The sequence below is a fragment of the Odontomachus brunneus genome, unplaced genomic scaffold, assembly GCF_010583005.1.
Source record: "Odontomachus brunneus isolate Ranch 3 - 2012 unplaced genomic scaffold, Obru_v1 Obru_scaffold_179, whole genome shotgun sequence".
Classification (NCBI taxonomy): domain Eukaryota; kingdom Metazoa; phylum Arthropoda; class Insecta; order Hymenoptera; family Formicidae; genus Odontomachus; species Odontomachus brunneus.
In genome coordinates, this window is record NW_022639629.1 from 629,555 (window position 1) to 644,940 (window position 15,386).

The 15,386-nt window shown below is 35.7% G+C and overlaps 1 protein-coding gene across 2 annotated transcripts in view; it reads left to right on the top strand.

Annotated features, from left to right (window-relative positions):
* The window catches only part of LOC116851579 (diacylglycerol kinase 1), a 396,727-nt gene that overhangs the window by 321,823 nt on the left and 59,518 nt on the right, over nucleotides 1-15,386 (top strand). The window contains exons 4-6 of one of the 2 annotated variants that reach the window (XM_032831133.1): nucleotides 2,049-2,183; nucleotides 2,491-2,722; nucleotides 11,410-11,571. In XM_032831133.1, coding sequence (XP_032687024.1) covers nucleotides 2,049-2,183; nucleotides 2,491-2,722; nucleotides 11,410-11,571 — 529 coding nt within the window. Of the gene's footprint in view, nucleotides 1-2,048; nucleotides 2,184-2,490; nucleotides 2,723-11,186; nucleotides 11,214-11,409; nucleotides 11,572-15,386 lie in introns of those variants that run through there. The other variant, XM_032831134.1, reaches the window with a different exon arrangement.

The following is a 15,386-nucleotide window of genomic DNA, read 5'->3' on the forward strand; positions in this document are numbered from 1 at the left end:
TGTGTATGTTAGAAAAAATAGTTAAAAACATAGATAGTTTACATATTTTTCAGGCTTCCCTATTTGATTATCACTATTGGAATAACAACAAAGATATTTATCAAGATTGCAGCAAAAAAATATCAAAATTCGGAAAAGTCCTTATTCTACATAATTACCAAAATCGGCACGAAATAATCTAAAAAATAATGCGGCAGCTCCTAATGTGCTCGTCTCGACGGTTGAGTGTTGTGGCGTGACGCTTGAGCATGTGCTCGCGCACGCGTGTTTACATGACTCGGCGCCCAGGCGCCGCTCAGTTAGCGACACGTGCGGGCCGTTACGAGGGTCCGTTTACCTAGCCTTTATGGAGCCTAGAGTTTTTGTTAAAGCCGTTGCCCAGGTATTATTATTACCGATTGTTCGATCATCATTATTTCGTTATTATTAACTCGCGGATATTATCACACGATTATCGATTAGGTATTATTATCACTACTATTTATTGTCGAACAGATATTATTATTCGTCCGATTAGCCGTTATAACCTAACGAGAAATCTTGCCTGCGTTGTACTAGTTGATCGGCGTAAGTTATATATACACGGTCGGTCTCACGCCGTTCCTCGCTTCGCGCATTCACTTGGCGCGAGACGCTACCGCATCTCTTGATTAAATTAAAAAATGTATAACTATTTTGTTTTTATTATGATATTTTGGTATTTACATATTACATATTTACATTTTAGAGATTACGTTATATATTAATGAAAATATCGTATAAATTAGATAACGAAAAATAGAATAATGGTAGAACAGTAACTATTTTCATAAAATCTCTTTTTTTCATAATAAACCTAATAACTCTTGTTGTGTTAGCACTGGCTCATATGGATGTTTGGGAGATGAAAGGCAAAAATTTATATTTATATACATATATATTTATGTTTGTGTCTTATGTACTTGTATTATAATAAATATGGACATTGCAAAAATTTTTGAACGGAAAAAGGAACATACATTTTTTATCTGTACTAGAATATTACAGACGCGCGCTATTTAGCATCTTTATCATTACAATGACTTTTTAAATTACCTTATAAAATTACTTTAATCTTACTTATTACTTTACTTATTACTTACTACCTTATTTTTGCTTAAATAATATGCTTTTCTCTTTGTCTGTTCTTTCATTTTCCTCTTTCTTCTCTACCCTTCTATTCTCTATTCTTCTATTCTTATAATCTATATCTTCTGTATTCTTTTCTTTATGAGTTAACCAACGCGATAACAGTTATTTGCCTGATAATTTGACAGGTGCAAACGACACGAAGCAAGCCGTAACCTACATGAAGCTAAGCGAGAGAACCAATCAGCATCGCGGAAAAGCGGCAACAATTAAATCTCTTACATGCCTTTTTTTAGAATAGAATAAATTCTTCATTATATATCATAGACGATTTTTAAATTAATTTTTTAAACCTAAATTATTTAAAAGAATGGCTTTAAAAAAGTATTTTTTTGTAAAATAAACTTTGTCGACCACAATTTTTGAAAAAGAAAAAATCAGTTATAATAATCTAAGGAATTTATTGTTGATCAAAATATATTTCCTCTTTTCCATTTAGAAATTTTTACAAGAAGTTATCAGACACACTACGGAAAAAAAAGGTTTCACAGAAATGTTTACTGTTCCGCCATTATTATGTTTTCCGTTTTCTAATTTATACATTTTTATTAATATATAATATTTTTATCTCATATTTAAATTATATAATAAAATATAAAATAAAGGTTACAGGATTTTGAATTTAAACTTTCCACGCGCGCCCGCGCGTGTGACAAAGGTATTTTGCCTCCTTAATACCTAAACTTCCTACGAGAATTTAATAGGAAAGTGTCAAATATTTTGCACCAACTTAGTCGCCATAACACCTAGCTTATGCTACTAATGGCTGCCAGATGATATTTCGTTGAAACAATACCGTGCTTTCGATTCGACTTAGTAAAGACACTTCTCTTCAAAGCGACTTAATTAACCGCGTGCTTTTCTTACGTTCACTGTTTCAGGACATCGACTACGAGGGTTTCCGCAAGTTTCTGAACTCGTATCTGGAGATCGACACGCCCGATGAGCTGTGCCGGCATCTCTTCCTGTCGTTCGTCAAGAAAAGCGCACGCGGGGTGGACAGCAAGGCTTTCAAGGTGCGCATCGCAATTTCAAGCTAATGTAAAATCCACCATTGCGAGACCGCCTCGTCTATTACCGCAACGATAAGCAGTCGCGCGAGCGCAAATTGGACGCGAATGGGAGCGAAAGCGGGGGCAGGGAAGGACGGGAAAAACTTCGCATAAGATAATATTGCCGACGCGCGAAGCGGGCACAATGATATCACAGAGAAAAGGCGCCTTTTGGAGACTTGAAAAGCGAAAAATTACGAATATGTAAACGTAAACGAGCGCGGCAAGGGATTAAATGCCGCGTTATTATCCGCGCTTGTTCGTTTCCCAGGAGATGGCCGTACTCTCCTCGACAACCGCCTGCGCCGCAATTACATCGCACACGACTTCCAGCAGTAACGTTAATAGCACCGGCGTGCCGGGCATCGCCGCCGCTGCCACCGCCACCGAAAGCCACAGCAGCGGCGGGTCCTCGCTGGCCGACAAAATTCACGGAATTACGGAAAAATTGCAAGCGCTCAGCCACCACAGAACGGAGAGTGAAGTCTCCAGGACGCGGACAGGTAATAAGAAGAGAAAAGACAGAGATGCTGCGGTTGCACCGTATCGAAGGACAGTGTGTGTGTAATAACGCGATCAATCGCGATACTTTACTCCTTGTACTTCGCCGGCCATGTCCAATTAGTGACGTCAGAAGCGAGGAATAACATGCTGACGAAAATTGCGTGCTATTTCTGAATAACTATAACAGTAACTATGGCCGAAAGAGCATTTGAGATTGTTTGAGCAAACTTGTAAAATTGTCCGAAAGATATCCCTTTCCCTTGATGATCAATAAATAGTCGTACAATAAACGATAAAATGAAATACATAAAATGATGAAATGAATCTATTTTGTCTACATGCTTTATTTCACCATTATACGACTATTTATTAATCGTCAGAAGAAAAGGATATCTTTCGAACAATTTTACAAGTATGCTCAAAAAGTATGTCTGAAATGCTCTTTCGTTTATATTTATCTTTATTTAGAAATGGCGTGCAATTTTCGTCAGTATGACGTTCCTCGCTTCTGATGTTACAAATTCAACATGGCCACGGCGAGATACAAGGAGTCTTAAGATTCCTGATTAGTCAGCCGAGAACTCCGCGTCAATGGTGGCGACATGATTGAAAACGACAAAAGATGAATTGTTAGACGAGAAAAGAGGTCTGTTCGTTTCCAAAGAACCTTTGCACTAGTGCAAACTATTGCAATGAGAGAAAAAGAGAGAGAGAGGGAGAGGGAAAAGGAGAAGCAGAGGGAAAGGGGGAGAGAGAGGGAGACAGAAAGAGTTAGATTTACAGTATACGAAAGTATACTTGTCTTTCTCTATTGCACTAGTATTATTATTGCACTAGTGCAAAAGTTAAAAAACGAACAGATCTAACGATGTAAACAGATGACCAACTTTTTCTTATAAACCACAGCATTAGTACTGAGTGTAAATTGTGTATATCATATATGATACAATTGTGGAAGTATAGAAATGCTCCGGATATTGTGCTTATTGTGATATTTAATGCGCATAAGTAGTTATTTGATCATATTCGGCATGTAGTCAAATGATTTTCTGTCAAGAGGAGCATCCGGAGCATTTCGTAAGTATATAGGACAGATTGCAAGTGTTATTTTAATGATATATCGTTTTATTTAGCCGTGGTTCGCAGGAATTTTAGGCATAGTTTTCCTCGCTTCTGACGTCATCAATCCAATATGGCCGCAATGACTGATCAGGAGCCTAAATATGATACGTTAATTAATATTGCGCGACGCATCCTCTTTTTCCGTTTTCGCGTTTCCTCAGGTTGTATTTTTATCAATATTAATTTTTAAAAATCGACTTTTTAAAAGTTATTTTTAATTGATTTTAGGAAAAGAAGTTCTTAGTTAGACTGTTAGAGATATTGGAATGATATTTTTACGACAAACGAATGTAACTCTCACGAGATCGGATAAAGTGGTCAGAGTTGGTACGAAAAGAAAATAAGAATAATTCCGATGGTTCGTTGGACATACTTTTTTGCTTTTCTTCTATTTTCTCTTTTTTTTTTACTTTATATCACACATCGGGCAATGCTATTGTTCGTGTGGAAATGACAAACGAATAACAATTGATTTAATCCAAAGGAGCCAGAGCTTTGAAGTAAACGTCGACGGACATGGTTCGTTAAAAACACGTTTGCCTCAATTGTAAACATTGAGTGGCTGATGCTTTAAAGGAACAATTCGTAAAACTCGCGCACCACTCGAACGTAGTCTTCAAAAAAGAACCTTACTTATTTTTATGAGTTCTGGACTTTTTGCGACTAATAACAGGACTCAACTAAAATAAAAAATCACACTGGTCAACACAAAAATTGTATCCCTGATCTAAACCATCAGTTCTAATTAATTTTGTGGTGTTGATCGTAAATGGAGTAATTAAAATCAAAGTATAACTTTAATTTCCATAATGTAGTAAATTACAATTAAAAAAGAATTTCTTAAAAATTGACTTTTTAAAAACTACTTTTTAAAACTACTTTTTAAAAACTTTAACTGAAGAAAAGGAGGTTCTTAGTTTATCCTGTTTTGTATGTTTATTTATTTGCGTATTCCCTTATAATTTGAAAACTGTTAGAAATATGAGATAAGATCTTTTTTGTAACTTGTTCAGTAATCTACGTGGTTCTTAGACTAATATTATTACCCGGATTTGTCCAAGTGTTTTGAAAATTAGATAATTCCATTATTTTCTTGAAAATTCCAAGAACACGTTTAGGAATAGAAAACGAATCTTTTATTTTTAACCGACCTTAAAAATTTTCAGTAAATAATTAAAAAATACAAGATAGAAAAATAAACCCTTCAAAAATCTGAAAAGTATGAAATAATTTTGAATATTCCTTTGTGTCCACAAAATCCTATCGTACTATTCTAACGATATTAAAAATATAGGATATGTGAAAATTATTCCTACCTCTACCATTTTGCAAACAATCACGTAGATTTTTAGATATTAATTAAAAAAGATTAGTGCATGAGATTGTGTGCGATAATGCGCTAACTTTCTTTACTTAATGACGAAAAACCTATGTAATTATTTATAAAATGACACAAAACCTTTTTGTTAAGTTTGATTTAATGTATAAGCAGAAGTCACCATTACAGCTCATTTACCATATCGCGCGTGATCACTCATCAATCTCCATTAATTAATAATTAAAAATTTTACGTGGTTGTTTGCGAAATAATAGAGGAAGTACGTGTTCAATTTTATGAGTTCTATCTGCACATAACGGGTGTATTAATAGCAGTTAAATACTCTATATATAACTGTATGTAAGGAGATAAATATTTAAAAAAAAACGTATAATTATTAATCGATTCAATCGATCAGTTTTTCGTGTCGTTTTTCAATATCATTAGAATATTAGGATAAGATATAGATTCCATTTTAATTATTTGTCATATAACAAAAAAGAAAAATTACTATTGTTTATAAAGTTGTTTTCGATTTCAGTAGATTAAATGTAAAATAAAGTCTAAATTAAGATATAAAATAAAGATGATTTTTCATTATATTTTATTAAATGTAATATATAAAAAAAGTTTTATATTAATATTCATTTCTATCTATATCATGCATAATTAAGTATCTGTATTGTCAAATTTTAATTACAAACAACAACAAGAAATTAAGATACAGTTAATCTATACTTTGTAATAATTTTAATGAAATCTGCGTTATAATAGATAAATAGCAAAAACTTGAAACTGTCGACGATTTTATTCTTCACTTAACTGAAAAAATTATGTATCTATATACTTAAATAATCTCATGTTTACAAGGTAATTTTTTCATGTTTAAAATTATGTCTGGAATTAAGAGGTACATAAGAAATATGTGCCAAGTGACGATAAAGTTCATACGCGATTTGCCGGTCCCGATGACTTTATCGATCAGTATGCGACTCATTACCAGTCGCGAGAGACGCAAAATGGACAAGGATCTTCCGTACGTGCACGTAAGGTAAATGTCCCAGTTAATGATACATTTAACCTTTCATGATAGTGAACACGAAATTAAATGACCATGCCATTTTCGATGAAAAGTTTATCACTTGTAAGTGAAAAATAGAATTTTTATTTATCCTATAGTCATATATTTTCGACATACAAACGTACTTTTTTAGTAATTTAATTAGAAAATTGAAATCAATGTATATGTCCCAGTTAATGACACTTTTAGTTTTAGGTTGTCTCAATTAATAACACGTCAAAGACCGTGTCACTGACTAGCACAGTGTATATACGTTTCTTATAATTGACTGGTACTATGTGATATATTTGTCCTAAAGTGACAACGGTTCTATTACTTCTTATTTATTTAGTTTTTTTTTGTGAATGAAATAAATCTGACTACTCTTACTCTAATTAATCTATTAGATAGTATTTGATATTCATAAGTTGGCATTAGTATTTTCGAACATTCTCGAAACGTAAGCAAAATATATCAATAATTGATACAAAAGAATAACGGTTGTCCCGATTTCTGGCCCTTCCTTTCTTCCTTGTCAGGTTATGTTGACGTAAATATTACATTGCAGATTAAGTTAAACGCACTTGAACGCATTTATTGATAAAAAAAAAAACTATATATTGCAGGAATTTCTACATATTCATCCAAAAAGTACAGAATTAATATTTTTTACATTATTTTATACTGGCCTGTCAATGATTGGGACGTTATCGTATTCTTGTGTATTAATTTATAGCCAGATTTTAATCCGAAATCAAGAGATGCGATAGCGTCTCGCGCCAAATGAACGCGCGAAGCGAAGAACAGCGCGAGATTGGCCGCGTATAACTTGCGCCGACCAACTAATATAGCGCAAGCAAGATTTCTCGTACAGCTATAATGACTAATCAGACGAATTTCTGGATAGGGTCTATCGATTCCTTGTGGTAGATTTGCTTAATAAATTTATCTTTATATTTATCCTATATAGTTTATGAGAAGAGATATTTTAGTGGAAAGTCCAAAATGACAAAATTTTACGATTAAGAAACATTCTACAAATGTCCACCTCAGTCTTTCTCCGTCAGAGGCGCCACTCAGCAGCGCAGTCAGCGAGGCATAAACCACGTGGTTAGGTCGTGTATACGTGTCAAAAAACGCAGTAGTATCTTGCGCAAAACGAAGCAAGAGTCACGCAAGTGAGAGAGAAAGAATGTCATCCTCTCCTTCTCGCTTTCACTCGTTGACTCGACCGTCTTTCAAAACAATGAGTGAAAGAGAGAAAAAGAGGATGATATTCTCGTCCTCACTCGGCGTTTTTAAGCACGCTGATCGTACGTATCCCATCGTACGTATAAGCCAAGCATCTATAGAAGAAATACAATAGTATCTCCTGTTAAATTGATACGCAACTCTCTTAAAATTATAATTATTTATGAAACTTATGTCAAATTTATGTGTGTTAAATAAATATATTTTTTTTTAAATTGTGAAAAAAAACAAGTTTACGCACTTGCCTGCGCGAGTGGAATTATATAAAAATTAATGTTTCTATTAAAAATATTTTATTTGTAAAATAACACATTTAAAAATGTTAATAAGAAATATTGTTGTTTAAACTTCTATTTTTTACAAAAAACTTGAAAAATTTGATTTTTTAGGCTTTTGCGGTGTCCATACACATTAGATTTGGTTTCCGAGTTTGAATCGCGTGAATTCATCTTTGTTTGATTCTGACGTTTTGCGAACATTTCAGTCCGCTACATCAGGAAGGAACGACCCGATGCCGAGTTGCTCCTGAAAGGTCTTTCTTTATATAGTAGTTGGTATAGGAAGAAAAGGGGGAGAAGACAGGAAGGTGGGAAGGGTTGGCAGGGGAGATGGTGGTAAGAAATTTATTGTCTATCATGTTTTGGAAACCGGAAGGATTGCCAAATTAGACTAATTTTTTGTCCATTATCCCTGTTAGGGTACTTCTGAATTTCCAAGGATTTCCTGTATTTCCTAAGGAAGTAGTTGTAAGTTTTGGCCAGTACTGTTATTTCGTTGAACAAGATTTTGTGTTCACTTTCTAGATTGTGTTCCGCTAGTGCTGACTGCGTTACATTTTTCAGTTTGTCTGCGCTTTGATGTTCCTTTATACGTGCGCTTACCATCCTCCCGATTTCTCCTATATAAACTTTGCCACAGAAGCAAAGGACTTTATATACTGCAGGAGTATCTAGTGAAGGTCTTCTGTCTTTTGAGTTGTTCATATACTGTCCTATTTTTGTTCTATTTTGTTTTCAGATACTGCCCTACTTTTGTTGGTGGTTTGTAGATGGTTTTGATATTGTGTTTTTTCAGGATTCTGCCAATTTTGTCTGTAATTCCCTGTATATATGGAAGGAAGGAGTTTCGTTCTTTCGTCTGTTCCTGTAGTTGTTTAGTCCGTATGTTTTGATGTCTTCTGGTTTGATATTTCCCAATTGTTTTGTTTATCTGTGTTACCGTATAGCCATTATTTTGAAAAGTATTCCTGAGTTCGCTTTGGATTCTGTTCTTGTCGCAGATGTCGCTAATGTTCTGTATATTAGCGAACCGATTGTTTTTGAGCTGGATAATAGTGTGATTCGGCATAGAGATATCGATTGGTGTGCGTAAGTTTCCTGTAAACTTGGTGATCTAGGGAGCCATCTGTTCTTCTTGTGGACTAGGGCATCCAAGAAAGGAAGTTTATTGTTTTGTTCGACTTCCATTGTGATTGTAATGTTGGGATGTGTAAGCGAATGTAGAAATTCATGGAGTTTTTCTTTTTCGTGTTGCCAGATGACGAAAGTGTCATCTAAATATCAGAGCCATATTCGAGGTTTCAATTGGCACTTTTGGATGACTTGAGATTCGAAATGTGCCATGAAGCCATGATGTGGGATGTGATGCGGCAAAGTTTATATAGGAGAAACCGGGAGGATAGTGAGCACTTGTATAAAGGAACATCAAAGCGCAGTCAAATTGAAAAATGTAACGTAGTCAGCACTAGCGGAACACAATCTAAAAAGAGAACACAAAATCTTTTTCAACGAAATAATAGTATTGGCTAAAACCAATAACTACTTTCCTCGGAAATACAGGGTATCCTTGGAAATTCAGAAGCACCCCAACAATCTCAACAAGGATAATGGACAAAAAATCAGTCCAATCTGGCAATCCGTCCTCTCGGTTTCCAAAACATGAAAGACAACAAATTTCCCATCACCATTCTCCCTGCCAACCCCTCCCCACCTTCCTGTCCCCTCCCCCCCTCTCCTCCTATGTCAACTACTATAGTATAAAGGAAGACCTCTCAGGAGCAACTCGGCATCGGGTTGTTTCTCCCTGATGAAGCGAACTGAAATGTTTGTGAAACATCGGAATCAAACAAAAATCCACGCGGCTCAAACCCGGAAACCAAAAAACGTGATATCAGATACTTGCGCCAAGTAAAAATAATACACGTGCTTCCCTACATGAATAGAATTATATAAAAGCAAATATGTTATGTATGAAATATTTCACACATACATACTTTCAGAAAACATAAATCTAAAGATGTTAAAACATAATATTATTTAAATTTCTATTTTCTGCAAAGAGGATGTTAAAAGATAATTAGATTAAACAAAAATATCATTGCGTATATGACAGCTTTGTATATATTTACACCACATGTGGTAACTATTGACTTCTTTTTATTATGGTAACTAATAAATAAATAAATAAAAATTAAGATAACATAAAATTAAAAGTAATCACACAAAAAACACTTGGCCTAATTACCTTGCTCAGGTATATAAATAATTTAAATATATTTTCTAAATAGTATTTTGTATATCAATTTGTAAAATTCAATGCATCTTATTGCGACATGGGCACGCCAAGTGCTTTTTGTGTGACTCTTAATTTTATTTTATCTTAATTTTTATATGGTTACCAATAAAAAGAAGTCAATAGTTACCACATGTAATGTGAATATCCACAAAGTTGTTATATATGCAATGGTATTTTCGTTTGATCTAATTATCTTTTAACGTCCTTTTTGTAGGAAATAAAAATTTAAGTAATATTAATTTAAGTAATATTATATGTTTTAACGTCTTTGGATTTTTTAAGTTTTCTGAAAGTATATATGTGAAATATTTCATATATAAACATATTTGCTTTTATATAATTCCAAGTATATTTCATGTAGGCTACACGTGAATTATTTTCACTTGGCCTAACTACTTGATATCACGTTTTTTTGTAAAAAATAGAAATTTAAACAACAATATTTTTTATTAACATTTTTAAATGTTATTTTACAAATAAAATATTTTTAATAGAAACATTAATTTTTTGTATAATTTTACTCGTACAGGCAAGCGCGTGAACTGGCCTTTTTTCACCTTTTTTTTAAAAAAAGGTAGGTTTGTTCAAATATTAATCTAGTAGCATACTCACTTGCTTATCAGTCCAAAGTAATCTTTAATAATTCGTTTAAAGTTATCCTAATACTTCAAACCAACATGAATGCTCAAAATTATTAATATTTGATCACGCTTGTCATTCACAATGTCATAAGTAAATCGATGTATATTCATATTATAATTACGAAATATTTGAAAGATGATAGATTTTGCGATGAGACTATTACAAAAAAAAAATAGTAAATGACCAGCAGAATATTTTAAAATATTATTAAGCTATGAAGAAATCAAACTGAGATTTTGTAATGTAAAATATTTTTAAAGTGTCACTAACTAGAACACTGTCATTAACTGGGACATTTACCTTACATACTCGGCGAAATCGGAGGACACGTCTTTGCGCAAATTAAATTATTCGTCAACAAATAAATTTCGCGCTTTTAATTCTGATCGAAAACGCAATGCGGAGGAGAGGTGGAAGAGAATCTGGCACAACCTCCCACCTATACTCTCATGCAAACAGATGTATTTCTCGGAAGACGCAGTACAGTCGTCGAGCGCATTAGGTACACGCGGATCGCAGCAAGGTAATGAATATTTAGCTGGTGAATCTTTTATCGCGTAAACAAGTCAGTGCATCTCGCACGTACATAGACGTAAAATCTATTCTCTCTCTCTCTCTCTTCCGCTCGCGCGCGCGTGCATACACACACATGTACACAATCAATCGATCATGCTGTTTGTTTTTCTTGTGTTTCACGCAACGTCACGTGAACAATTCAGGAAGCGTGCATCCGATGTTAACGGTCACTCACACATCGTATAGCTGCCACGACGTGCTGGAGAAGAAGAGCACGGACAGCAGCCCGAGCCACAGTCAGATGTCGCGGAATTCGTCCAGGAAGTCGAACAATTCTCTCCTCGTCAACAACGGGAAATTGGAAGGTAGGTAGCGATCGTTGAATCCCAATACACAGCCCGGCCAATACGATGGAGCGATACCATTCATGAACGCACGCGCGCGCGCACGTTATTCGCGCGCCGAGATCGCAGCGATACGGCGCAAATCTCCGCACGGAAATCCGCTCGATCTCCTTACTGTACAATCATAACCGGGCGACTTTTATCCTTCCGCCGCGCGTTTTCTCGTCCTTACAAGATCTTCTGTACGTCCATTAACTTAGAAATTATTTCTTTGCGAAAACGGCCAACCCCAAGGCCGATTCTCGCGATTCTCCTGTTTTAGCGAGCACTCGTTCGCTTTCTTGCAAGGCGTAGGTAATCCGTCCGTTACGCTCTCCTTTTATTTCGCAAGCCTTCGAGAGACACTTCTTTTACACGCGAGTCCTCGAGACGAAGACAGTGAAATAAATCCCCGGAGATCAAGAGCTGGACGAGAAGAGCCGCATTAAATATCTTTTAAAGTGGTATTCTGCTTTGTTGGAAGGGTCAGAAAAATGTGTTTCCAAAATTTTTGTAGGGAAAAGTATTGAAGTAACACAGATATAATTTTTTTGTAAATGTGTTCATTGATTTTCTTAAATTGTAAATATTTGATAATATTTTTTGGCAGATTATCTAGTGGATTATATATAGATGGCGTCAAAATGAAAACTGCTAAAAGTACGCATCCACTTTGCTAAAAATAATTGAGAGCCACTGATTAATCTGAAACATTAAAATATACAGTTTTCTTAACCTATAGAAGTTCGCGCATCAGTACTATAATTACAAATTGTAAATTAACAAAATGGCGCTCTTTCAAATATATGTGATAATGTGATAATAATTTTAAAATTTGACAAAGATTGATAAAAACCGAGTAATTGTTGGTTTACGAATACGAATTTATTTCGTTGATGCGTCTATTTCTACTTCTTGTGTTGCCCCTTTGTTCGTGATATGATTTGTCTTGTGTCCCGATTTAGCGGATAAATATAGTTTTTATGCTGAACACGCGCGCATCATGTGTTTAAGAAACAATAATAATTACAGATCAGAAACACGCTCCTTCAAGACGGACTCGGGCGTTAAATTTTGTGACGTTACGTTGATTTACGTTGATCTGTATTGTTTGAAAAGTTTAATTATTTCCAGCGGATCGCACCCGATTTGAATAAATCAATTAATACAAAGAAGGAATCTTTCAATTAATATCACCTTTTTATATACATAAAGAGAATTTTATAGTAAAAATTACTATAGAATTTTGTAACCGAAGAATAGATCGTTATTCTGCAGTAACTATGCTTTCATATCATGCTACTGATATTTCAGAAATTGAAATATGCTATTAAAATATTATGTCTATAACTTGGAACCCATCTTTTTTTGTCCGTTTTTATTGGCCATCGTTAGATATGACTTTTTTCCATCTTTCTGGTAATAAGCGGATTCCATGGCGAAAGAACGACTCATCTTTAGAGGCTATCCAGTTAAAGACCCATTTTTCGACGCTTTCAAGAGTTGAAGTGTTACTCTGCAAGTGCGTGTGCCATCGACCGAAACAAGTGGTAGTCGGAAGGGGCACAGTCTGGTGAATAAGCCGCATGGGGTAGCACTTCCTAGTGAAGTGCTTCCAATGTTTCTTTGACAGCCTTAGTGACGTGAGGTCGAACGTTGTCATCAAACAAGATCACTTTATGCTGTCTTGTTTCATATTCTGGTCGTTTTTCGCGCAATGTTCGGCTCAAACGAATTATTTGTTGTTGGTAGAGATCTCCTGTGGCTGTTTGACCAGGTTTCAGTATTTTATAATATACTACACTCTTCTGGTCCCACCAAATACAGATCATAGCCTTCTTTTCATGAATATTGCGTTTTGGCGTCGATGTCGATGGTTGGCCTGGGTCTCAAATGGTTTTTCAGCGTTTAGGGTTATCGAAATAAATTCATTTTTCATCGCCAGTTACAATTCGATGCAAAAACCTTTTTCTTTTTTGCCTGGCAAGCAGCATTTCGGAGATGGTTTTTTGTCTTTCGGTGTCTCTTTCTTTCAATTCATATGGCACTCGTCTTCCTTCCTTGTATACCCATGGCCCTTGTATCCCATGGCTTTTAAACGCTTGGAAATGGCTCATTGAGTAACATTCAACGTTCTGCAAGCTGATTTTGTGTTTGACATGGATCTTCATCAATCAATGCTTGCAGTTCTGTATCTTCGAATATTTTTTGCTGGCCTGGACGTTCTTTGTCATTCGTGTCAAAGTCACCAAGTTTGAATCGTCGAAACCATTCCTTGCAAGTCATTTTCGATAGAACAAGTTTCCTATAAGCTTCAACAAGCATTTGATGAGATTCAGCAGCAAACTTCAAATTGAAACAGAAAAGCAAAGCTTCGCGCAAATAATGCTTATTTGGTTGAAATTTAGACATTTTCTTTGCAGTAAATAACTATGTTGTTGTCACAAACACAAACTTTTATTTACTGAATATTATTGACAGAAGTCAAAACTATAAATGATGTCTTGTTCAACCATTACAGTTGACGATTGTCGAAGCTACAGCTATTTATCGCTAGAGGACGGATTTTAAGTTATAGACCTAATACTTACTATGTTTCTAGAAAAATCTGCTATATTTCTAGCGAAATTTACTGTGTTCCTCAGCAAGATAGGCCTTACTGATTAGTTTATTCCTTAACTATTGACATAGAAACATAATAAAATTAAAGAATTTATATGAAAAGTAAGCTATGATATTATCTCCGTATAAAATGCAATTTTCGACCAAAATTGTAATATTTCTTTGCATTTAAAATATAAACTGTTGCAAACCGCCTTCATTTTAGTTTACTTTTTGAAGAAATATGTAACCGCGATTCGTTGCGGGTTTGAATCGCTTGTCGGATCGGGTTCGTGATAGGCGCAATAATTGAGAAACAGTGTTTTAAGAAAATAATAATGAATAATATATTTAAAATACTAAGCTGATGATAATGACAATATATATATCGAACAATACGTGTCGACGCCTTTGGTTTTGGTTGTTTGTATCGCCTGACAGAGGTTTGTTTAGGCGCCGATTTGTGTGAGGTGACGCGCGGTGCGCGGGACGCGGACGACGTCAGTGTCGCGTCTTCGCGAGTCTATTCTGTTGACATTTCTTTCGGCGTCGTTTCTCTTAAGTGTGGTGGACACTTTTCCCAGCAATGTTAGCGGCGTTTCGGAATCATATAATGTTCGCGGTCGTTGAAATTGCAGCGTAGCTGCACGCGGAATATGGCCTTAGTGGCGCTCCCCTTCGATCTCCTATCGCGGAGATTGGAATCGGCTCGGTGTATGCGGTGCGGCCGTCGGTCCTCGTACACGGGACCTTAGCTCTCGGAGTTTCCTTTATGATTCAACGAGCTCGGCTCGTTCGGACGCAATTTCGGATGCGGCCAGCGGTACTGTGAAACTTATCTGTGTCGGCCTCACGAATCCGTGAGCCGACGGCGGAATGATTACAGTCGCTACGCGACGAACAGTAATCTGCCCTGATCGGAGTAGAGTCGAATGTCGATGACACGTATCCGTTCAACGACGGCGGAGTGAGTACAGTCGTCAATCGACGAACAATAATCTGCCAGGAGCGGAGTCGGTATCTCTTAGAGCGGATAAGCGGAATCGGATTCTCCTTCGAGAGCGGTGGATCTGTTCTGGTTCTCTTTTGAGAGCGGATGATCGAATCTCTCGATTACGATTACGCAGCGTTTTATATACCTCGAATCTCGCTTGATTCGCTATTTACCGCGGTTGTTCGGCGGTCGCGCTGTTTAC